General features: G+C 52.8%; 1 protein-coding gene across 1 annotated transcript in view; it reads right to left on the bottom strand.

Annotated features, from left to right (window-relative positions):
* The window catches only part of GRIN2D (glutamate ionotropic receptor NMDA type subunit 2D), a 34,085-nt gene extending 8,620 nt beyond the window's left edge, over positions 1-25,465 (bottom strand). The window contains exons 1-10 of the mRNA XM_065920696.1: positions 25,282-25,465; positions 21,608-22,098; positions 17,499-18,118; positions 12,882-12,996; positions 12,250-12,461; positions 11,815-11,983; positions 11,112-11,265; positions 8,599-8,724; positions 8,167-8,396; positions 6,576-6,736 (exon numbers count right to left, since the gene is read on the bottom strand). Coding sequence (XP_065776768.1) covers positions 6,576-6,736; positions 8,167-8,396; positions 8,599-8,724; positions 11,112-11,265; positions 11,815-11,983; positions 12,250-12,461; positions 12,882-12,996; positions 17,499-18,118; positions 21,608-22,072 — 2,252 coding nt within the window. The 5' untranslated portion in view covers positions 22,073-22,098; positions 25,282-25,465. The remainder of the gene's footprint in view (positions 1-6,575; positions 6,737-8,166; positions 8,397-8,598; positions 8,725-11,111; positions 11,266-11,814; positions 11,984-12,249; positions 12,462-12,881; positions 12,997-17,498; positions 18,119-21,607; positions 22,099-25,281) is intronic.
* Positions 25,466-25,587: the final 122 nt, after the last annotated feature.

The raw sequence follows: 25,587 nt of genomic DNA, 5'->3' as shown, positions 1-25,587 counted from the left end.
TAAAAGACACAGGAAGAAGAGGGCCATCTATGAGGCCAAGGAGAGGGGCCTGGGATGGATCCTTCCTTTACAGCCAAGCAGGATTTCTAGCCTCCAGCACCGTGAGATGATAAATTTTTGTTATGGTAGTCCTAGCAAACCAATAACGGACTTAAATGAATTAGAACTTGATATAGAATAAACACTATAGTACATTAAAAAGATACAGGAATGATGCCAAGCCTTGACAGGATGTGGAAGAAATGGAACTTTCTTACACTGCCGATGAGAGTGTAAATTGGTACAACCACTTTTGGAAAATGTCTGGCAATATCTTTTAAAGCTAAGCAGACACCACTATATGATCCAGCGGGTCCACTCGTGAGAATTTTCTGAAAGACAATGAATGTGTATGTCCTCCAAACACCTGTTCAGGAGTGTTCACAGTAGGACAGTCACAGTGGCCAACGCTGGAAACAACACAAATGTTCACCAATCAGAATGGAAGGATTCTGATATATCCCTGTGTTGGTATACTCAACAGAATGGAATGCATTGAACAAACTTGGTAGTAGCATTGGACAAGGCAAGCTAGACACAAAAACTATTATACACAGTGATTCTATTTATGTGATACCCAGAATGAAACAAAACTAATTTATACTGATAGTCTATGATGACTAGAAGGTCAGAGGGGGACTAGAAATGTTCCATACCTTAACCTGAGTGTGGAAACATGAATGTATAGATGATCAATGAGCTTCACACTTAAGATCTGTGTATGGCAGGATGTAAATTGGTTCAGTCATTATGCAGAAAAGTATACAGCTCAGCTGCTAAAGAATCCGCCTGCAATGCGGGAGGACCTGGGTTTGATCCCTGGGTTGGGAAGATCCCTGAAGAAGGGGAAGGCTACCCACTCCAGTATTGTGGCCTGGAGAATTCCATGAACTGTATAGTCCATGGGGTCGCAAAGAGTAGGACACGGCTGAGCGACTTTCACTTTCACTTTTCCTTAAAAATCTAAAAATGGAGTTACTATATGATCCAGCAATCCCACTCTTGAGCATATATCTGGGAAAGACAAAAATTCTAATTCGAAAAGACACATACATCCCAGTGTTCACAGCAGCACCATTCACAAGAGCCAAGACACGGGAACAACCTAAATGCCTGTTGACAGATGAGACAGATGAATGGAGAAGGAAAACATGGGGTGGGTGGGTGTGTGTGTGTGTGTGTGTGTGTGTGTGTGTACACATATATGTAAATACAATGGGGTTTTGTTATGTGTGTGTGTGTGTGTGTGTGTGTACACATATATGTAAATACAATGGGGTTTTGTTATTTGTTCGCTAAGTCGCGTCTGACTCTTTGCCATGGACTGCAGCCCACCAGACTCCTCTGTCCATGGGATTTCCCAGGCAGGAATACTGGAGTAGGTTGCTATTTCCTTCTCCAGGGGATGGTCCCAAGCCAGACATCGAACCTATGCCTCCTACATTGGCAGGCAGATTCTTTACCACTGAGCCATCAGGCAAGCCTACAATGGAATACTACCTGGTCATAAAAGAGAATGAAATAATGCCATTTGCAGCAATATGGATGGAACCTAGAGATTATCATACTAAATGAAGTAAGTCAGAGAGAGGCAAATATTATGTGATATCACTTATATGTAGAATCTAAAAAATATTACCCATGAACTTATTAAAACAGAAACAGACTCACAGACATAGAAAACAAACTTATGATTACCAAAGGGGAAAAGAGGGAGGGAGAAATTAGGAGTTTGGCATTAGCAGATATACTATATAAAATAGATCAACAACAATGGTCTAATGTATAGCACAGGGAACTGTAGTCAGTATTTGGTAATAAACCATAGAAAAGAATCTGGAATATATATATATATGTATATACACACATACATACGTATTATATTCTTTTGCTGTACTCCTGAAACTAACAAACATTGGAAACCAATTATACTCCAGTAATAATAATAATAAAAGATCTGTGCATGTTACATCTCAATTTTTAAAAAGATGCAATACAAAAAGATCCAGGATGGAAAAAAAATGAAAAAATAAAAAGACCCAGGATGAAGCCTCAAGCTATTCTTACTTATTAAGGGCTGAGACTGTGGCTGACATTTAGATGAAAAGAAAAATACAGGTATCCCTCATCCTCTGAACTCAGGGGCGGGATAGATTTTGATTCCTTTTCTTGAGATGGGCTGTTCTCCCTTGCTGGTCACACTTTCACTGCTCTCCAAAACTCAGAAACCAAGCAGATTGAGGACGCAGGGCTTCCCTCCACCCAGTTCTTGCTCTCCAAACGGAAGGATGAAATTGACTGGAAATGTGAGGGATCCCTGCAGAAGTACAAGAGAAGAGGAAGGCAATTCTGCCTCCTGCGGAAGGGCACCTTGTCCTGGGGAAGTAGGGCTCGGTGAGCAGAGCCTGGGAAAGCCGCCCTACTTTGCAGAAGTGAGGTAGAGGATATGGAATTCCCAGGGGCCTTCCTGGAGGGAGGAGCCGAGAAGGAAGAAGCGGAAGAGGGAAGGTGAGAGAAATGAGTCAGCTGGCTGGCTGGGGAGGATACTGGCGTGTGGGGGGTGGGGGGTGGGGGGTGAGTAAGGCAGTGAAGAAGTCCCAGGGGGGTGGGGAGGTGGCCAGAGCCCTTGTATGTGTCATGTTCATTACCTTCGCTAAGAAACCTTCTGCATTTAGATGATGTACACTCAGGCCGCCCAATTCAGTAGCTACAAGCCCCTGTGGTGGTTTTGAGTATTTGAATTGAGATATGTGGTGTGTAAAATGCACATGCATGCGTGCTAAGTCGCTGCAGTCGTGTCCTACTCTTTGCCACCCCATGGATTGTAGCCCGCCAGGCTCCTCTGTCCATGGGATTCTCCAGGCAAGAATACTGGAGTGGGTCGCCTTGCCCTCCTCCAGGGGAATCTTCCCCACCCAGGGATCGCACCCATGTCTCTTGTGTCTTCTGCCTTGGCAGGCAGTTCTTTACCACTGGCGCCACCTGGGAAGCCCTGGGGCTAGAAGTACCTACCCTAAGGGACAGGAAGCTGGATGACTTCTGGGGATCATGGCAGGTGAAGGAAGGGACTAAGAAGTGGAAGGAGCGCCGGGAAGGGGACTTCCCTGCTGGTCCAGGGTATGACTCTGTGATTCCAATGCAGGCGGCCCAGGGGTTTGACCCCTGGTCAGGCAACTAAGATCCCACATACCCTGTGGCACAGCCAAAAAAAAAAAAAATAAGGGACATACCAGGAAAGATGAGGAAGAGGAAGAGAAGAAAAAAGAAAACAGAGAGGAAACAACAGGAGAAGAAAGACAGCTCTAGAACTCCACTGTGACTGCCACCAGCCAGATGTGATTGACTCTGAATTGAGATAAGAGATGGGCTGTGTTTATAAAATCTGAAGCACCACCCTGCCCCCTGCCAAAAAAGTAAAACATCTCAAGGTTTTTTTGGCCGTGGCTTGCAGCTTGTGCGATTTTGTTCCCTAACCAGGGATCGAACCTGGGACTTTGACAGTGAAAGCACAAAGTCCTAACCACTGGACTGCCAGGGAATTTCTCATCATTAAGTTCGATATTACATACTGAAATGATAATCTATTGGAGCTATTGGGTTAAATACAATGTACCATCCGAATTAATATCACCTGTTTCTTTTAGTGTGACTCCTGGAGACAATTACATTACATATGTGGATCTACTATACAGCACAGGGAACTATATTCAGTATCTTGTAATCACCTATAATGGAAAAGAATCTGAAAAGAATATATATTTAATTTATATATATATATATAACTGAATCACTTTGCTATACATCTGAAACACTGTAAATTTAAAAATGTTTACTTCAATTAAATTTTAAAATGTTTCATTAATGAAAAAAATCATTCATCCACAACTGAAAAAAGGAAAAGAAAATTAGGGACTTCCCTGGCAGTCCAGTGGTTAAGACTTCGCCCTCTTGCACGGGGTGCCGGTTCATTCCCTGGTCCGGGAGCTATGGTCCCACATGCCTCGTGGCCAAAAAACAAAACTTAAAACAGAAGTGATATTGCAATAAATTCAATAAAGACTATAAAAACAGTCCACATCAAAAAAAAAAAAATCTTAAAATATATTTAAGTGTGTGTGTGTGTGTGTGTGTGTGTGTGTGTCCCCAGCTCTGCTCTAGAAAAAAAAGGCTCGAGGAAATGCCTTGAAATATGAATAAGGAGGAGGAAAGGAGAGAGCTTCACTTCTCTTTACTTTTGACTGTGAGCTTTGTGCGATTTTAGTTCCTTTGCAGGGATCGAACCCCATTTCTGGGTAGTAAGAACACTGAGTCCTAACCACTGGACTGCCACGGAATTCCCAAGATCTTCACTTTTTACGTTATTATTTTTAACAATGTGCAAGTGTTAAGCAAATAAAACCTTTAAACAGAAGCAGGAAAGAGATATGGGAAGGGGAATGTTTGTTCATGAAACTTGGGAATGTGAAGGCAAAAGGTGCCACATACAGAGAAAGGGAGCGTCCTCCAGGCAGGGAGCCCTGGGGAAGGGATTGAGGGGGTCCATCCGGCATCACAGCTAAAGGAAAGGCAGGAGGAAGTGTGTTCTGGAAAGGAGTGTGAGGCTTTGTAGCCCACAGGTTCCTGGGTGTCTTTGAGCACCTTTGTGAAATAGGTAAGTGGCATCTTGGGGAATCATGTGACAATTAGACTCCAGACACAGAGGTAAGGACTTCTTAGGTGGTCCAGTGGCTAAGACTCTGAGTTCCCAAAACTGGGGGCCTGGGTTCAATCCCTGGTAGGAAACAAGATCCCATATGCCGCATCTAAGACCCAGTTCAGCCAAATAAATAAATAAATATTTTTAAAAAATGACAGAGGGGTATAAAAGATCCAGTTACTATAGGTGGCCCTTTTAGGGTCAGCAGTGTGGGCCTGAGGGAAGGTGTCTGGAAGGCAGTATGGTGTGTGTGCGTTAGTCGCTCAATCGTGTCCAACTCTTTGCAGCCCCATGGACTCTATCCTGCCAGGCTTCTCTGTGGAATTCTCCAGGCAAGAATACTGGAGTTGGTAGCCATTCCCTTCTCCAAGGGATCTTCCCCCGTGGAATTGAACCCAAGTCTCCCGCGTTACAGGCAACTCTTTACTGTCTGAGCCACCGGAGAAGCCCGGACGGCAGTTTAGCTTCTGCCTAACTGGTCCCTCTAATCCCCAACCCCCTTCATTCTCCACTTGGCAGCCAAGGGGGACATTTACAAACAGAAATCTAATTACATAGCTCCCCTACTTAAAGTCCCCCTTTCCCATGGCTTCTCACTGCCCTTCAAATAAAACCCAACCCTAACCTTGGCCTCAGGGGTCACACCCTGTGTCCTACTCTCATGTACCCTTTAAACTGAGCGGTCCACCCTTCAGCCATGCTCACCTTCTTGCTGCTCCTTTTTCTTTTTAAAATTCCTTTGCCTTGCTGCCCAGCATGCCAGATCTTAGTTCCCCCAACAGGGATCGAACCCATGCCCCTTGTAGTGGAAGCATGGAGTCTTAACCACTGGACCACCAGGGAAGTCCCCCTGCTGGTCCTCCAATAAGCCAAGACCACTCCCAGCTCAGACCTTCTGCACACCCTGTTCCCTTTGCCTGCAAGGTTCTGCCTTCATGAGTCCACCTGGCTAAGAAGGGGTCCCTCACCTCCTTCTCGGCTCTCCAGAGCCCAGTCACCTCCCCCGAGAGGCCTACCCTTGACACCCCGGTGAATACACCCCAGGCCAGTCACATTCTAGCTCACCGTCACATTCTGAAATGATCACGCTGATTTTTCTGCTTGCATGTTTCTTGTTCATTTCTTGCCTCTAGACTGTAAGCTCCCCGGGGGCAGGAACTGTGATCAAAATGTTTGTTCACAGCCTGGGATGGAGTTGGGACTAAGAAAATAAATGCATGCTGAATGACTAAATCAATGAGGAATAGGGAGAGACAGCCATTGTGTTCAGCTTTGTTGTAACCTTGTGCCATGCTTTGGAGCCATAACTTAATTTTTCCTTATGATTTGGGAAACTTATATTAAAAAGAAAAATCCAAGTATTGATTCCAGTGAGTTCAGATCTAATGATGATGATCATAGTAATAATAATAACAACAGCAGCCACCTACAATGTGTCCCGCACTGTTCTAAGTGTTTTGCACAGATTAACTAATAATAACTACTATAACAATTCTTATAAAAAAAACCTTATGAGATGGGTTATCCGCATTTTACAAAGGAGGAAACTGAGGCTCAGAGAGGTTGAGGAACTTGCCCAAGGTCACACAGCCAAGAAGAGACAAAGCCAGGATCTCAACTCTGGCAGCCTGGCCCCCAAATCTGTAACCACTGGATCCTTGAAAATATCCTAAGGGGCTCATTCCTACCCTCAGTGACCTCTGACCTCCAAGCTGACCCACCCTGGGCTGACCGCTGCGGCTGACACATGACCCTAACCCCTGGCCAGCTCCGAGCGTCCTCAGGACCCCCAGCAGCCCCACCCCCGCCCCGCACCTCCCGGCCCCCCGTCTGCGCTGACCCTGCCTTGAGCTGAGTGAGCGCTTCCTCTACGCGGGGCTGGTTGTAGCGCACCATGTAACTGTGCATGTCGGGGTAGTTGCTGCGGATGTTCTTCTCCGTGGACCCGTTGGGCACCGTCCCAAACTTCAGGGGCGGGTACTGCTCCTGGGGCCGCTGGAACTGGGGCAGAATGGGGAGATGTTAGAGTGCCGCCCCGGGGGCATCTGGGTCAAGGATGTCCTTAACCAGCCTCTCCATTCTGGGGGCCACCGGCAGACGCCTCAGTCCAGAACTGGTTCTCACGCTGGCTCGCTGTGACCCCCAGCAGGAAGCACTACTCTTCACCCATCACATAGCCTCACAGTTACCAGTACATGTGCCCGTAAGTAGGAATACATACACATACGCATACACCATCAGGAGTAATGTTGAAATATTTAGTCCCCAGTATGACCCGATCATGGTCCAATTAGAAAAGACATGGGCAACAAAGGGGCCCCTGATGGGTCAGGCATTAACTCTTAACTTGCTGGATCATGGGAGGGCCCAGCGTAGGGGTTGGCATGGCGCAGGCTAGGGGCAGTTGCTGAGTTACCAATCTGTTCAGAAATAGTTCACTATTTTTTTTTTTTTTTGGCCTCGCCATATGGTACAAGGGATCTTAGTTCCCTGACTGGGGATCGAACCCACATGCCTGGAAGTGGAAGTGCGGACTCTCAACCCCTGACCTGCCAGGGAAGTCCCAATCGTGCACTATTTTAACAACACATTAGTGTGCTGGCTCGATGTCGGGTATATATATGACTAAAACAAATGCTCCCTACAACCATACTCACCCTGATTACAGAAAATACAGTCAAACATATTTTCTAGTCTATTCCATTCCGTTAAAAAAAAAGTTCGTCATAATTCATGGAGTGGGTCATGACGCCCAGTTAATCGAGTGAGTCTCAAAGTGCGCTGTGCAGACCACCTGTCCCCTGAACAAACTGTGACCGTGGTGAGGTAAGTACAGAAACTCAGAGAGTGAGCGATTCAAGTTATCTCAGAGAATAATTTTGTGCTTAAGAAATAAAAATGTGGGGACGGGGGTTCAGGATGGGGAACACATGTACACCCATGGCTGATTCATGTCAATGTATGGCAAAAACCACTACAATATTGTTAAGGAATTAGCCTCCAATTTAAAAAAAAAAAATATGGAACACTTTAAAAAAAGAAAAGAAATAAAAATGTGGGTTGGAATTTTGCACATATTGGTTTTAAATTTTATTTTACCTTTCCAGTCATTCCTTTCTATTTTATTTTATACAAGAGTCAGTCTCTACTGGATTACAGATGTCAAAAATTAGCCCTTCATCACAGTTTGAGAGAAGCACTGATCTAGAATATTCATCATGGCACTATGGCCCCTAGAATATTTGGGGACACTCTTTTCTCCTTAGAATATTTTATCAGTTCATTGTGAAACATAACCTTTTCCCTCCAGAATATTCCATTCTAGTACTCTGGAACTCTTTCTGGGGAAAAAAACCCTAGGAATACCCACTGCACCCCTCATCTGCCACCTCCAACCCCAGCCCATTCCCTCCCTCCCCAAACACACACACCTTTCGGTCACTGAGCCCAGACACGGTGTCCACGTACTCCTCCTGGATCATGAAGGCGGCCAGGTTGGCTGTGTAGCTGGCGAGGAAGATGACGGCAAAGAAGGCCCACACCAACACCATGATTTTGCTGGTGGTCCCCCGGGGGTTCTCCACAGGCACCGAGTTATTGAACACCAGGGCCCAGAGCAGCCAGATGGATTTCCCAATGGTGAAGGTTGAGCCACCAGGGCCTGCAGGGGGCCAGGAGGGGGACATGGACCCCATATCCCTTCTGCTCAATGAGGGAGAGCAGAGAGGACTACAATTCCCAGTGGCCCCTGAGGCCCCTGCTGCCTCAGGAGATGACAGCTCTTTCCCAGGGGCTGTTGGGAAATGTAGTTCTACCTGTGGCCCAGGCACACTGAAGTCGGGTGATGGAAGAAGGGGACTCACGTTTGCCCGTGGCCAGGCTGCGGTTGTAGCCGACGGGACTGAGGTACTCGAAGATGAAAACGGTGACCGCAACCACAGTGAGGCACATGACGAACATCATCACCCACACGGCAGGGCTGTATGGCTCTGAGGGCAAGGGGGTGTGTGGTCGTGATTCATCCAAGCCAAGGTTTGGGTGCCCACAGACATGTGACCCCGTCCTACTCTGCCCCCTTCTCAGGGACAGACTCATTGCCCACTAGACCCCTGGGGAGAGTGGGGGTGGGGGGGTCGGGGGGAGGACAGTCTCTTCCAAAGACAGTCATCTCAACCATTTCTGTGATTTCAATCGCCAAATACAAACTGTCTCCTAAATTTGTTTCCTGAACCCCAGACTTGATTCTCCACCCACCCCTGGCAATCGCCCCAGGCCATTCATGTCCCACGCTGAGCCCAGCACCAACTCCCACTACCTATTCTGGGAGTTTCACCATTCATCCAGACCCTCCTCCCCTATTTGCCATCCTCTCTCCCTCCTTGCTCCTCCTCCCCAGCATCCCATCAGTCCCCAGCTCCCTTCTCCTGTCCTCCCTCTATCCCTACTCCCCACTTGCACCTTTCTTCTCCATTCTCTCTGTCCACAAGGCTCAGGCACACCCTGTCCCCTGGACCATCTCCCCATTCTCTCCCCTCCAGCCCTTCCTTCCACTATGGCCCTAAGAGGCTCTCTCTACATCCAGAGATGAGCTCTCCTCAACTCACAGTTCTCTGCAGCTCCCCTGCGCCCCAGAATAAAGCCCCTGCCCCTCAGCCTTGCTTCCACTCTCCTCTCTGGACTGATCATTGTCTCAAGAACCCATTTCTTTAACCACCCAGAACCCGCAGTGCCCCAAATGAGCCACATCTTCTCTGCCTCTTTCTCAATAGCTCCCCTGCCAGAGGCCCCACCCTGACCTGTCCATCAGCCAAACTCCTCACACTGCCTTCAGGAGCTCACTGACAACAAACCCAAATCACCGTTTCCTTGAGATCAGTCCCGGGGATTTGACCTCACCGGGCCAAGTGCCAGCAGCCAGGACTGCCCCCATCACAGCAGGGTCACCAGCCTGGACTGCCACCGCAGTATCTGGGGATTTGCCTGTCACCTCCACCAGGCCACGTGGTGGGGCATGAACATGACCTTGTCACTCCCTTGCTGAAGGCAGGGGCCCACGTGGTGCCTCTCAGGGTGCCCTGCCGAGACCTCGGTGCAAAGAGGAGACCACAAGAGACACCACTGGGAAAACAGACGGAAAACAAAACACCAGGGAAGGGCTGTCCCTTCTCCTCCCAGCCCTTCCCCCTCCCAGGAGCTTTGCTCAGATTTCAGAGAGCAAGAGGGAATGAATGGATGTGAACCACTGCCTTTGGCCTCTCTTTTGTCCAAGCTCAGTAAATGAGCTCGCTCCTCAGTCTACCTCAAAGCCACCAGCCCAACGCATCCTAAGTCTGTTTACTTGTCTCACCCTCTCGGTCACCTTCCTGTCCCACACCCCAGCTTCTCTCCACACTGACCTCTGCAGTAGCCTCCTCACGGGCCTCCTACCTCCGCAGAGCCGCCAGTGGGATATTTTAAAAGCCTAAATCTGATCGTATATCCCCGCACCACCGCCTGCAGTTAAAAACCTTGCCATTGCAAACAAAACAAAACAAAACAAAAACAGCCTTCCTACTGTAGGGACCATCTGCACAATCCACCATCCAATTCCATCTCAGTCCTCACCTCCCACCCCTCCCGTGATCACTCACTGCCCCCTCCCCAATTCACACAGGCTTTTCCTGATAGTTCACAAATAACCCCATGAACATTCCCACCTTGGGGCCTTTGCCCTTACTGTTCCCTCTGCCTGTGACACTTTTCCAGCCAGATCTATGCAGGACCAGATCACCTGCTCAGATGGGCCTGCCTCTCCACCCAGGGCATCATCAACCCTGTTTCTCTCCATCTCTTCCCCTGGCTTAATTTCTCGTAGTATTTACCACCATCTGAAATGATCTAGTCTGTTTCCCTTTAAGAGATTGCTTTTGGTCTTCCCTGTGAGACTGGTGCATAGCTCTTAGAGGGCAGACTTTTCTGTGCAGCCCTAAGTCTGGCACATAGTAGCTGCTCAGTAACCACTGTTTGACAAGGCCAGTGCTCATCTCTTTTTCTCATCTTCTACTTATATACAGGGGAAGATGGGTTTTGCGGGGCCTGCTGCTTACACAATTTGGAGGGTTCTCTTTAAGAAAAAAGTACACAATTATGAGGACAAGATCGGGTACAGGGCTTTGAAGGGGTTGTGTAGGAGAAGACTCCTGAAGCTCAGACTTTCTTAGATGTATGGGAAAATTGCTTCTGGTTGGGGAGACTCTCCTATTTTACAGATCAGGGAACTGAGGCCCTCGGTTCACCTGAGTCACCCTGTTGGTACAAGCAATAGCAGGATGGGAGTTAGACACACAGCGGTTCTGCCCCACTCCTGACTCCTCGTCGTTCCAGAGCCCCTGCTCACCGAGGAAGGCCGAGGGGGATACGGTGCCATTGCTCCGCGCCACCATGACGCTGATGCCGGTCTCTACGAAGGGCACAGAGAAATCCACGATTTCGGACCGCTCCTCGTTGATGGTGAGGGAGCCAATGGCCATGTCTGCGCGTTGGTAGAACACCTGAGGGTGAGGACGGGGAAGGAGTGAGGGAAGCCGGGTGCCTCTGGACAAAGACAGGTCCCAGGAGGAGACTAGGGTGACAGAGAGGGCTAGGAGGGGGGTGGGGTGGATGAGGGGGACGCAGGCAGAGTCGGGCAGGGAAGGCGGAGGTGAGAGAACAAGAGTGGGAAGAAGTGGCCTCCGTCTTCATCCTTCTGCCCCGCCAAGCCCCAGGAGGTTTGGGGGCTCCATCCTCCTGGCCCCGCCCCCTTTCCCTAGCCTCTAAGGTTCCACTCTCCGAGCCCCGCCTCCTCCGCCCCGAAGGTCCCTCCTCCTGGCCCCGCCCCCCACCAAGGTGGGCCTTTCTCGTGGCCCCGCCTCTTCAAATCCAGGCGTGGCCACTTTGGCCACGCCCCCAGACCGCAGCGTGCCCTCGTAGTCCCTCCCCTCTCTCGGAGACACTGCTCCCGGCTCCGACCCCCCACCCAGCAGCTCCTCCGCCGGGACCTGGCCCTGACTCCGCTCCCCACCTCCCCGTCTCGGTCCCCGCCCTGTCCCCGCCCACCTCACCTCCCCGATCATGCCGTTCCAGACGCCGTCTATCTTTTTGCCGTGCTTGCCGTTGGTGACCAGGTAGAGGTCGTAGCTGAAGCCGATGGTCTGCGCCAGCCGCTTCAGAATGTCGATGCAGAAACCCTTGCAGCAGCGCTTTTCCGGGCGGGGGGCGTCGGGCGGAGGGCTGCGGGGGGCGATCAGGCTCGGGAACGTTGGGGACACCCCCACCCCCACCCCACGCCTTAAGGAGAGAGGGACGAGCAGCAGCTAAAACGATGGTGGGCGTCGCTTTCTGGGAAAACTGAGAGTCCACGGAATTACGTGACTTGTCCAAGGTCACCCAGCTGGAGGGCTTTCCGGGTCCCAAGGGAGGTGGGTTGGGGGGGCAGGACTATAGGAGACTGCAGGGGAGGGTTTTGAAGCGGGAACTCCTGGATCCCAGGCTGTCACCTGTGGGTGCGGTTGAGCTGGGTCCGGCAGGGCACAGAGTCTCGGATGCAAGTGCCACTGATGGGGTCGGCGGGCTCCACGATGACGAAGGGCCGCTCTTCCAACGTGGCCACCGTGAGGTGCTGCGTGTCATCCACTGGCTGCAGGAAGCGGCCGTAGCGCGACCACAGAGGGTACTTGAGGCGGAGAGTCTGCTGCTCCCAGCTGCCCACCTTGGCCAAGAGCAGGGGATTCAGGCTTCCTGAGGGGGGGACTTTCCAGAATGTTCTGGCCTTCCTGGCCCTCTTTCCTCAGAGCTCCGGGCTCCCAGCTCCTTCTCCCTCAGATCCAGGAGTCTGGCACACCCCCCATCCCACCCCACCCCCCGCCCCGCCCACCATCTCTCCCCAGGACCTGGAAACCCTTCAGGCCCAGGATGCTGGGCTTTCTTCTACCAGGACCCAGGGGTCTGGCTTCCCAGTTCTTTCCTTGGCCACCTGGAATCTCAGGCTCTCAGCCCTTTCCTCCCTCAGAGGCCAGAGCCCAGGGCCTCAGGCACCACCTCTGCCAGAAGTCTGGGTCCTCATTGCTTCTTCCCCAGGACCCAGGAGTCCCGCTCCTCGCCTGTGCCTGAGGGCAGCGCTGGGACTCACCACCTCCCACGTCCTGTCCCGGGTGAGGGAGATGACCACCAGGGAGGGGTTCACAAGGAAGCCGTCCTCATTGAAGGAGTAGTCCCGGTTGTCCCAGGTGATATTCATGAAGTACCTGCCCAGGAGGAAGGGAGGGGACATTTGGGGCCCTGGACTGGACCTTGGCACCTGAAGGCAGAGAAAGTCCCCTTGCTACTGACCAATCCCCCAGTTCGAATCTCTCTTCCGAGTTCTTGAAGACCCAAATATGCCCCTTCTTCACTAGGCACTCTCCTTCGGCAGCCCGGTCCCAGACCCTTAGCCTGGGTTTGGTGATCTCAGGGCTCCACCTGCCTCTGAAGCCCCATCTCTGATCACTTCCCACGGTCACTCTTTCCACCCAAACCCTTTCCCTGCCCCACCACACTGTATGTGGGGTGTCCTCCAAACACATCAAGTGGTTTCCTAGGTCTAGGTCTTTGTAGGTGCTTTTCTTTCTGCCTTCCCTAGCTCAGTTGGTAAACAATCTGCCTGCAGTGCAGAAGACCGGGGTTCGATCCCTGGGTTGGGAAGATCTCCCGGAGAAGGAAATGGCAAACCTCTACAGTATCCTTGCCTGGAAAATCCCATGGACAGAGAAGCCTGGTGGGATACAGTCTATGGGGTCCAAAGAGTTGGACACAACTGACACGTTCACTTTTTCTCTCTGTCTAGGAAAAAACCCTTGAAAAAAGGAAAACGACTCCAAGCTTCCACTGCAGGGGGCACGGGTTCAATCCCTGGTCAGGGAAGTTCCAAATGCCGAGTAGTGCAGCCAAAAGGAAAAAAACCAAAAAACAAAAAACCCTTATTCTCTCCTCATCCTGACTAGTTCTTAGGTGTTCGAGACTCAGCTCACGTGTACCTTCTGGACAGAAGCCCTGGGAGGGGCTCTGGACTCCCAAGTATCTTTACTATACAGCGGCAGTCTGTACTCTGAATGCTTGTCACATCACCCTGGTCACTGGACCAGACCCTCAGCTGCCATCCTCACCACCCCCCAACTCCCCCTCCCTCACCCCCCTATGCAGGGCATCAGTCCTCAAACCCCATCCTTCCTGCCCCGGGGATATCTCTGCCCCAGCCCTCCTCTGTGCCTACAACCCTCCAGGACCCCACTCCAGCCTCCTACTTTGCCTCTAGCCTCCAATCTTTCTCCTCCAATCTAAACCCATCCCACCCCAGAGGGGTCTGTCTACACCCCAAACTGACTCCACCCTCTCCTGCTCAGAGCCCACTCATAGCTCCTGAGTGCCCTAGAACAAAGTTTGAACCTCTCAACCTGGCATTCAAGACCCTTGTAGGGATTTCCCTGATGGCCCAGTGGCTAAGACTCTGCTCTCCCAATGCAGGGGGCCGAGGTTCGATCACTGGTCAGGGAACTAAGATCCCACAAGCTGCAACGAAGACCTGGCACAGCCAAATAAATTTTCTTTTTTTAAAAAAAGGGCCCTTGTGGCCTGTCCCCCCTTCACTTAACCAGCCTCATCACTCCCAACATCTACATTCGCCTGCCTTTATCCACCCTGAGCTATTATGGTCCCACCAACCTGCCCCAAGTTTTTCTCCCCTCTGGTCCTTTGCACAATGCTCTTTCCCCTCCCCTGAATTATCTATTTCTGGTGGACTCCCGATTGCCTTTGAAGTCAAATCTAAATCCCTAACCTGGCCTAAATGCCCTACCTACGCTGGACCGCGTGTCACTCCATCATATTCTGCCCGCTTGCCCACTGTGCTCCAGACACATTGGCTTTATTTCAGGCATTTCCAGCCCCAGGGCCCTTAAACCTTCTGTTCCCTCTCCCTTCTCTTCACTTGGATCTCCCAATAGTTGGCTGTCTCTCTCTGTCTTCCTTTTTGTCTCTGGCCGTGCTGCTCAGCTTGTAGGATTTTAGTTCCTCAACCAGGGACTGAACCCGGGTCCTTTGCAGTGAGATCACGGAGTCCTAACCACTGGACCACCAGGGAATTCCCCTGGCTCTTTCTCTTTATCCATTTTTTTTTTAACCTCCAAATTTCCCCTACTCAGAACGGCCTTTCCTGACGACCTCGTCTAACCTAGCACCATAGGCATTTCTCATTACATTCTGCCTGCTTTATTTTCATCTCAGAAGTTATTACCCATTGATGTTTTTTCCTTTCTTTTCTGTCCACTGATTGTCTTGCCTATGAGACTGTGGGCTCTGTGAGAGCAGAGGTCTTGTTCAACATTATACTCAGTGCATAAAGCAGGGCCTGGCACATCGCAGACTCTCGATAAAGGGCTTTTCAGTGAATGAATGAATGAGCAATTTATTCTTCGGGTCTCAACTTAGATACCACCTCCTCCTGGAAACTTCCCTGAACCCACAGGCTGACCTATAACTTGTGTAGCCTGGTCTGGAATGTTGACTGGAGCCAACCCAATTCCTCTCCTGGGAGAAAGTTAGCTGTGAGATTTGGAGGGATGGGTGGTAGACAGGGCTTCCCAGGTGGTGCTAATGGTAAGAATCAGCCTGCCAATGCAGGAGACGTAAGAGACACAGGTTCAATCCCCGGGTCAGGAAGATCTGGAGGAAGGCATGGAAACCTACTCCAGTATCCTTGTCTGTCCATGGGATCGCAAAGAGTCGGACATGCCTGAAGGGGCTTAGCACGCACACACATGGCAGACACAATGGGCTGAAATGATGAGTATCATGAGGGAACAGAAATTCTGGGTCATCAGAAGAACTGGACAAGGAGAAGATCTGCCCTCTGGGAGGACAAGGTAGAGAAAGAGATGGAGATGTTGATGAAGATGGACACAGTGATAGACAGGGGGAGGGAAAAGAGAGAGAGAAAGAGAAAATCAGAAATAATTGAAAGAGTAGTTAGAATTGAGGAACTGGCCTCAATTCCTGATGTCTGAGTTTCTGTGTGTGTTTATCTTTCCAATAAACCCCATTTTCCCCGAGGAAACTTGAATGAGACTCTGCTTCCTGCGACCCAAAATGTTCTGGCTTAGCAGTCCCTCCATGGTGCTCCCACAAAGCCCATGCAACCACCATTATTGCAAGTATCACGCTGTGTTGTCATTATGCCGTCCCTGTCTGCTACCCCTACAGGACCCTGTGTTCTTTGAAGAGAAGTCCACGGTCTTATTCATCTCTGCATTCCCAGGTCCCAGCAGGAGCCCTAGTTCTTAGCGGGTGCTCAGTAAGTATTTATGAACGAGGGAGGCTTCTCTCATCATCTGGTCCCTGGATCCTGATTCCCAAGTCACCACTTCTCAGTTCTCCTCCCTTAGGCTTTCTTCCCCACCCGTCACCTCTTCCCAAACTCAGCTCATCCTCATTTCGGTATCCAAGGCCTCTCTTTCCACTGCTCTGTCACCAAACTCCCAAAGCTTCTTAGGGTCGAGATGCTGTTTCTCACCAAACCCTGGTCCCCTCATCTAAAAGAGTAGTGTGAACAAATAAAATAATTTAAAACAGTAGTGTGTCAGTTGGGTACACCCCTGTCCACCTAGAATCAACAGTCCCTATATTCCCTGATATTCCTTGCAGCTAACCCAGGCCATGGGCAGGTGATATTCAAACTCTAACAATCAGTGTGGCACAGACATTAGCCAATCAGAATCGGCGTCTAGCCAATCTGCATGGATGTGGCTACAAACAACCAGTAATTCAAGCCCCTGCCAAGTGACTACATTCTCATGAATGGGATGTAAGACTTATCCCATCTGCCTCACTGGCCTAAAGGAAATGGCTTGTTTTCCACCTCCTCTCTTTCCCCCCCTTTACATGAGCTAGAACTCAGACATGCCCTTTGACCCAGCTTCCACCATATGGAAAAGTGGCAGAGCAACAAGGTGGGAGGGTCCTGGGCCCTTGAATGACCACGTGGAATGATGGAATCTCCTGATAACCTGGACCATGGATCTCTGGGTTTTTAAGTGAGAGACCTCTCTACCTTGTTGGAGACATTGCATTGTTGGGTCTTTTGGTTACTGAAGTTCAGCTCCTACGCTAACTAGGGTGGTGGTGGTGGTTTAGTCACTAAGTCACGTCTGACTTTTTGGAACCCCTTTATGACTCTTGCCAGGCTCTTCTGTCCATGGGATTTCCCAGGCAAGAATATTGGAATGGTTGCCATTTCCTACTCCAGGGAACCTTCCCGACCCAGGGATCGAACCTGCCTCTCCTGCATTGCAGGTGGATTCTTTACCAACTGAGCCATAAGGGAAGCCCCCCAACTAGGTATTTCACCGAATCTAAGATGCTATCAACTAGATGTATCGCTATTTTTACAACCATGAAGGGGGAAAAAAAAGCACTGCCCATGAAATCATGATAAGCAATGACTGTTAAGACATATCTTGATTTCAAAGACATTAAAACTGTGCAAAAATGCACATGCTAAAATCATGAAATACAGTAATCCTCTCCTGGTATCTCAGGTGTTTTTTTCCAAATCACTTGATTTAATCTGAGAAAGGAGAGCCAATAATTTCACTTATTTTACAGAAAAGGAGACTGAAGTTCTGAGAGGTAAGGTGACCCATTTGAGGTCATCAAGTACCCCAGGTGATCTGGCTCAGGAATTCTCCCACAGCCCTCCCAGCCCAGCCCCACTCACCTGTGTAGACTCTCCCCTCGATGGGTGCGGTTCTGGGCGCGACAGTCATGGCCAAGTTCAGGCAGGAAGCCATAGTCACGCAGCAGGGCCTGGGCACCTCTGGCCACAACGGCCACACCAGCCGCCACACGCCGGGCCAGGTCATCCCGCCAGCCTGCCGAGCGCACTGCAAACAGCCCAGCAGGCAGTGGGGCGCCTCCTGGCAGAAGAGGTGGCTCCCCGGGGGCGCCTGAGCCCCCGCCTCCAGCCAGCTGGGGCCCTACCATAAACCAGACGTAGCCAGGCCCAGTGAGGCCAGCCTCCTCGGCTGCCCGGAACACAGGCTCGGCCTCCTCACGGGCACAGAAGAGCAGGCGGATCTGGGCACTGACACTGCGGAGTTGGGCGCCCAGCACGGCCTCGCCAGCCCCAGGGTCCAGCGTCAACGCCCCACGGTGCTCCCAGCCCACCAGGCTGCCATCGGTGAGCACCTCGATGTAGGACAGGAAGGCCCGGTGGCCAGGGGCACGCGTGGTGACGGCTACAAAGGACGTCCAGTCGTATTCCTCCAGCACCTCGAAGATGACCTGAAGCTGCTGCTCGGTGGACGAGCCCAGCTGCAGGAAGGTGGAACCTTTCTCCTGCAGGGGAGGAGGAGGATGTCAGGCCTCCCCCATGTGGAGATCTCAGCTCCCAGCTACTGATCTTCAGAAGCCAGTGAGGGGCTCACAGCTCCCAGGGATCCAGAGGGGACCTCGTCTCCCAACAGTGGATAAGGGCATCACAGCTCTCAACATCTAGCTGTTTGCCAAACCCATCTTCTTTCCTTGCTTGGGGCAAAAAGCTAGACCTGGCTTAGGTTTAGCCTCAGGACTGAGTTCTAGGCTTATCCATAAAAACCTCTCCGCCCATGCACCTTACTCCTCCCTGTCCGAGGGCAGATGCAGAGGGCCCCCCGAGGAGGAATCTAGGGGATTACAATGCCACAGCATGGAGGAAACTGAGTCCCTGAGTCAGAGCTTGGAGGAGAGCCAATTCCAACCAGGAACACCTGTTTGGATTTTATATAAGTGAGGAACAACCTTCTATTGAGTTAAGCCACTGAGAAGTCGGGATTTATCTGTTACAGCAGCTAACATAATCCTAGGGAACACAGACAGCAACCCGGGAGAGAACTACAGTTCTCAGCATCCACTGAGAGGGACTGCATCTCCCAACAGGCCATGAGGGTGCTGAAGGTAGTCTCCCCCAACTGGAAGAAGCTTTGCTGAGTAGGCTTGCCCTTCTCTGCTTTTTTTCCCATCTTCCTATCCCCTCCTTCCCCTGTTTCCTTTGCTAGACTCTCTTCCTCCGTCAGAATTCTAAACATAGGAGTGCCCTCATCTACTCTTTCCTTCTCTGTCCTCTCTTCCTGGTGATCTCATCCAAACTCATGGGTTTAAACATTGTCTCTTGTGGTCTCTAGTATGGTAGCTACTAGCCACCCATGACTATTCAAATGAAATCAAAGTTAAATAAAATTTAGTTCCTTGGTTATACTAACCACACGTCAAGTGCACAACAGCTCACATGGCTAGTGGCTATCATATTTGACAGAGTAGATGAAGACTACTTTCATCATTTCAGCAGCAAATCCTGTTGGACAGCCCTTGGGCCCACATTCAGGCCATCTCCAAGTCTTCTCATTTCTCTGTTCAAAACATGACCCCAGCTGTTCATTCTTCACTACGGCCCCTGTCATGACCCTCACCGCTTCCACTCTCTTGCCTAGATGACAACAGCTTCCTAACCCATCTCTACTTCCTTTCTCGAAACTTTCGTTCTCCAGACAGCAGCCAGAGTGATCTTTTCAAAATATTAATTGGATCACCTCCCGTCTTGGTTGAAAACCTTCCAAAAATTCTATGTTAGAGTCAAAGCCAAAGTCCTCGCTGTGGCCCATAAAGCCCCACATGACCTGGTCCCTGTGGCCTCTTTGACCTCATGTCCCGCCAGCCCCACCTCTTTGCTCTTCCTCAAACACCTCAAGTTCCTTCTAGACTCAAGGTCTTTGCCCTTCACTGTCACCTTTCTCAGGGACACTTTCCCCCTCAGCTCCTTCCCCTCCTCCTTCCTCAGGTCCAGCTCAGTTTTATCTTCTCAGGAAGCCTCCCCTGACCACCATCTACTGAAGTCACAGCCTTGGTCGTTACCTCTCCTCCAGGACAGATTTCACTATCTGTTATTTGTTTTGTCTGTCTCCTCATTAGAAATGCAAGCTTTGTAAGAGCAGAGACCATGTCTTTTTTTTTTTTTTAACCTTCCCTAACTGTATTCCCCAGAACCTGAAACAGCCCTGGCACAGAATCAGTCCTCAATAAATCTTCCAGTAATGCAATGAGACGAGCAGGTGGACTTTCTCCCTAGGCTTATGCCTGTGGTTAAATGTGCGCGGGTTAGGGCACTTGTCCTGAGGGTGTGAGGTTTCCCAGAATGCTATGAGACCCTGTGAGGCCCTCATCCTTGGCAGCTTGAATGTGTACTCAGGGGACCACATTCCCAGCATTCAGTGGGGGCACAGATAGAGCTGTGAGGACCACTCTAAGACACTAAAAGGACTACATTTCCCAGAAGGCAACGGGTGTGCACTCAATGGGCTACAGTGCCCAGCAAACGATGAAATGGAGGGGCACACACTTATCAGCCGCCATTGAGGCAGGAGGGACCACATCTCTCCGTATGCCAAGAAGGCGGCAGCCAGGAAGTAGTAAGTTCACCTCGCAAGTGATCTGCCTACAGTTCTCTGGACAACCCCATGCCAAAGAGAAGAAAGTTGGACAGAGGTCTTTCCCAGAGTGCTCGGGACAGAAGAGAACTACGAGTCCCGGCATGCAATAGAGATCTATTCACAAAGCCGCCGGCCCTCGCAGCAGGGAATTGGTGGAGACTTAGGCTCCACCCACTCAGGTGGCCCCATCCTCAGGCGATACCCACTTCTCTGTTACACTGGCTCCACCCCTGAATAGGCCCCGCCTCTTCTCAGACGCCTCCTCTAAACTGACCCGGTTCTTCTCAGTCCGCACACCAGGCTTCTTCAAATCATGCCTCCCCTACCAGAAGTCCACTCCAGCTGACCCCTCCTGTGCCCTCGGGAGGCAGGCCTCTCTCCACGCCACAGCCAGCTCCAGCCTTTGCCCCTGCCTTCCCTGCAGACTCCTGACTTTGACCTTTCAATGGTTGAGCCTGCCTCTAAGGGGGAGGCCTTCATCTTTCCAGGCCCACTCTCTGGATTCTCGCTTTCCACGCCTTCCAGTTGGGTACCTCCCCTGCCCAAATCCCACCCCCAGACCGTCTTCCTCTCTAGATTCTGCCCCTTTAGTACCGAGCAGAGGGCTTGTCCTCCCTGACCTCCCCCATCACCAGCTAGCCCCGCCCCTTCCTTGACTCACTTCTTCCTTGACTGGCCTTCCCCCACTTCCTAGCTGCAAGGCTACCCCTCTCTCGCTCACTCACTAAGGACGCCTCCCTTTCTCATACTCATTCTTCCACCAAATGATTCCGTCCTTCTACGTTGACCTCTAGACCTCGTGCTCAGCTGGTCGGGCCCCTCCCTGTCCCTCAGTACTTAATACTCCTTTTTCCTGGTCACCGTCTCTGACTTTCTGGCTCCTGCTTACTCTCTAGCTTTCACCCCTTTTTGAGCCCAATTTCTTTTCAGTTGACACCCCCTCGCTGATCCTAGAGCCCACCCCTCACTCAGATCTTGCCATCTCAGGCAGGCCCCCAGCCGGTCCTCGCCCCTCGCTGGCCGGCCTCCGCCTCTTCCTCGGATCCCACCCGCTCCCGATTCACCGCTTCCTCAACCTCTCAACTCTTCCTATAGCCTGGTCACCTCAGACCCTGCTTCTAGATGATTCCCCGGCACACTCTGTTCCTCCTATAGATCACGTCCCTCTAAGTCAGCCCCACCCGTTACCTAGACCTGACCTTTTACATCTGTCCTCACCGCATCCCCGAGGCTGACCCTCAGGACTGGCCACGCCCCTTACCACCCCGCCCACCCACGGCTGGCCCAGGCCCCGCCCCCTAGGCCACGCCACGCCCCCGCATCGCCCCCCGTCCCTCGAGCCCCGCCCACGGGTCGCGCGCACCTTGGGCGTGAGCACGAGCGCGGCGCCGCCGTGCACGGCCACGATGGGCAGCGAGGTCTGCGCCGACAGGAAGTCAAGGATGGGCGCGACGGCGGGCGCGCGCGAGTCGTCCTCGAAGACGACGCCGTGCACGCGCAGCCCCGACAGCAGGTCGCAGAGTTGCAGCACAAGGCTGCGTGGGTCCGAGCCGTTGAGCACCAGCGCCACCGGCCGCACGTCCAGGCCCGGGCTGCGCACGGCCGCCGCTACGGCCGGGCCCAGGCGCGCCGCCTCGGTCGCGTACGCGGGCCCCGAGAACACGAGCGCCACGTTGAGCGGTCGCGCCCCGCCGGGGCCCCCGCCAGGCCCGCCGGCCCCGCCCGGCCCCGGCACCTCCTCCGGGAACGGGCTGGCACAGGCCAGCGCCAGCAGCAGCAACATCTTAGCGGGGCCCCGAGGGCCGTGGGGGCCACCGGCGCCGCGCATCGCCTGCGGGCCCTGCCGGGCGGCCTCTGAACACGAGGGCGCCCGGGGAGGGACACGGAGGAGGACGGGGCGCAGAGAACGACAGAGACAAGGAGAGATACACGGTGAAGGGGAGATACGAGGAAGGAGAGATGCGGAGATAGGAGAAAGGTTGGAGAAATAGAGGGAGAGACACAGGGAAATACGGAGACAAAGGGAGAGATACAGAAGCGAAGGGAGAAACACAGGGAGAATGGGTAATGGGGTCACAAAAGATAGGGAGGTGGGGAGAAGAGACAGACAAGGGAGGACAATGAGACAGGCCAGATGGGAAAGAGACCCGCAGAGACGGGATCAGAACAGGAGCAGAGAGAGAGAGACCCAGGAAGATAGGAAGAGATGAAAACACCCACAGAGAGATGGTCAGGGAGAGAGTTGATGGGGTGGAGGAAAGAGATGGAAGGAGAAACAGACAGGGACAGATAGGCTCAGAGTAACAGAGCGAGAGATAAGACGGAGTGACAGAAATAGGGAGGGAATGAGAGAGGCGGGAGAGATGCAGAGATAGAGGAAGGAAGGTGGGAGAGAGGAGAGAAACCCGAAAGTTGGACCGAGAGAAGAAGGTGGAAAGAAACCCCAGGAAGATGGAGACAGAGACCCCACAGCCACCACAAGACACGCACCCATAAGAGATGAAGAAACAGGCAGAATTAGAGATTGAAGAGGCAGGCAGAGCAGACAGAAAACACAGGAAGACAGAAATAGCAAGGCAAGGCAGAGATCAAGACCCCCACCAGGGAGGTGCCCAGCACAGACATGAAAGGAAGGCCGGGAAGGCGAGTGGCAGGAGGGATCAAAAATAAAAGGAAGTAAAGTGAGGGGAACAAAAAAAAAAAGAGAGAGAGAAAGGGAAAAGGGGTCAGGTGTGTGGGGGGAGAGAGAGAGAGAGAGAGAAAGAAATTAGTGGGCCATCCTGCAGGGAGCAAATGCCTCCATGACCGTACCCCTCCCCTGGAATACAAACCCCCCAACCCGTCTTCATCCCCTTACTCCTGCCCCTGTCCCTCCACTCTCAATAAGAGCTGGAAAGAGTCACAGTCCAGACTGGGCTCTGGGGTTGAGGGGAGCACAGCTGTGGCGAGCTGGGAGGGGTGGGGGTCCCTGGCTTCCAGCCCAGAGCAATTTGGTAAATGAGAAGCAATACAGCATCTCTTCCTATGTCCCCTGTTGAATACTAGCTGCCTGGGGCGGTCGGGCTGGGAGCCCAGACTCCTGGCTCCTGGGTCTTGAGGAAGGAGGGCCCTGGGGGCCTGGCCCCTGGTTCCCAGAGAGGGATTGGAGCCTGCAGAAGGGGCTTCTGGAAGGGGTGAGGGTCCAGACAAGGAAGGGCTGGCTCTTAACTGTCAATCAGCCTCCTGTCCGGTTGCCATGGTAGCGCAGAGCCTCCATCCACCCCACAGACAGCCAGGGGTAGGGGAAAGGCCCACACCTTTTTGCCTGCCTAGAGGCCTCACTCCCACCCCCCCACCCCCAGGCCTTCCCAGGGACCCTGGGGCACTGTCTCCCAAGGGGTGGGGGTGGGGGCTCCTAGCATGCTTCAATCCTGGCTCCCCCTCGCCCCTCCTCTCCTCTGCCCTTCCCCAAGCAGCTGGTTCAATCAGTGCTCAGAATAGCCCCCCTCTGCCCCAAAATAACCCACAGCTGTGGCCTGGCGCTCCCCCCTCCCCAGGATAACACTCGCTCTCCCCTCCCTTCCTGGTGGCCGCTCACCCCTCAGCCTCTTCTCTGCCTCTCTGAGACTCACCCCTGCCCGGCCTCTGGCCTTGGGGACCCTGGGGTCCTGCTCCTTGGCTGAAGCCCAAGAGGGCAGCTCCTGCCCCACCCTTCTCAAGAGGCTGGATGCCCAGTTCTCTCCGGTGAGGGATTCAGGAGGACAGTCTCCCACCCCTCCAGGGATGGATAGAGAGGTGGCAGCCCCAGCCGCTGGGGGACTCTGGCGTTCTAAACCCCAAACCTGCACCCTCGGGGATCACATTATTCAGGCCTCCAATCGCCACCTCCTCGTGAGTCTCAGTCCCCATTTCCATCCGCACGGGGCCAAAGAGTCCAGACCCTTGTCCTCTACCCCGTCAAGGGGCTCAGGACACTGCACCTCCAGCCCCCTCTTCGCTCAGACACAGAAGCCCCATCCTCCCAACTTCTCCCATCGACTCGGGAGTCCTGGCTCTCAGGCCTCTTCTTTCCCCCGGACCCACCCGGGACTGTGGGTGTTCAGCCCCATCCTTTCCCAGGACCCAGGAGTGCCGGCTCTCTCCTGCCCCCAGACTCAGGAATCCAGGGGCCCAGCCTCCTTTACGCCCAGGACCCAGGAATCCAGGCCCATAGCCCTCTTCTCCCTTAAGGACCCCTTGTGGTCAAACCCCATTCGTCCAGTATCCTGGGCAACCCCCGCCCCAGCTCCAGCCTCTCCAAGTCGCCCCACTCAGGTCCTGTGCACAGTACAGTCTGTCCCCCAGCTGAGGAGGAGGAGGGTGCTAGAGATTCCTGGGGTGTCCCTGTCTCCATCACTCCCCCCAGATCCATCACAGAAGAGAGAGGCCACTTCAATCCACAGCCCGCGTTTCCCACCCCCCCTCCCAGTTCGCATCGTGCTGCGGACGGCTCCCGCCCCCCCCAACCCCATTCTCTCCCCACCCTAATCCTGGTGCTTGGAAGAGGCTAGAAGGGTATTCCAGAACCTTGAGGAAGGGATGGGAGCTTGGGGCGAGGGGTGCCAAGGCCTGGATACTCTCAAGGTCTTTGGCAGGGGTATTAATAGCCGACTCGCAGCTGAGGAGGGAGGGGAGATGGAGCTGGAGAGAGGGAGGAGGACGGGCCGAGGGGGGAGGCTGATGCGGGCAGTGGGGTGGGGGACGGCTCAGAGAGGGAAGGTGAGAGGGAGAGATGGGGGATAGAGAGACGGGGTGTCAGGTGTATGGGGCTGGGGAGAAGGATCAAAGTGTCAGCAATGGGGGGGTTAGGAGATCTGGGGTGCAGAGATCTGGGAAAAGGGCTCAGCGAGGGAGAAGCAGATAGGGGGCAGAGATTTCCCCCAGAGACCCCTGTCCACCATTCCAACCCTCTCCCTCCAACTGAGGCCCCTTGCCAACTTTCCCTGTCCTAAATCTGGGGCGGGGTGGGGGGCGGCCCACGTTCCCACCCCCTCCCCTGCAGCCCTACCCCAGCCTTACCTTTTCATGACCCTTTTCTGGGGGGGTGTTGCGGGGGTGCCAGGAATGGAACCGGAGTCCAGCGACCCGAAGATTCAGCGGGGGGCTCAGGGAGCCGCGGGGTGTGTGTGTGGGGGGCCAGGCCCTGGGGCGGCGGCGGTGGCGGCCGGGACCTCCTGCCCGTCCCTGGCTCCCTGGCTCCGGCTCTCTTCCTCGGTCCGTCCTGCCCTGCCTGTCCCCCAAGGTTGAGGCCACCCCGGCTAGGCGAGGACGCAGCTACACATGTTGCGCTGGAAGTTGGGCCCCGGACATTGCGGAGGCTGTCGG

This window comes from Muntiacus reevesi, chromosome 2, assembly GCF_963930625.1.
Source record: "Muntiacus reevesi chromosome 2, mMunRee1.1, whole genome shotgun sequence".
NCBI classification, from domain to species: Eukaryota; Metazoa; Chordata; class Mammalia; order Artiodactyla; family Cervidae; genus Muntiacus; species Muntiacus reevesi.
This window is presented reverse-complemented; position numbering and strand designations above follow the sequence as displayed.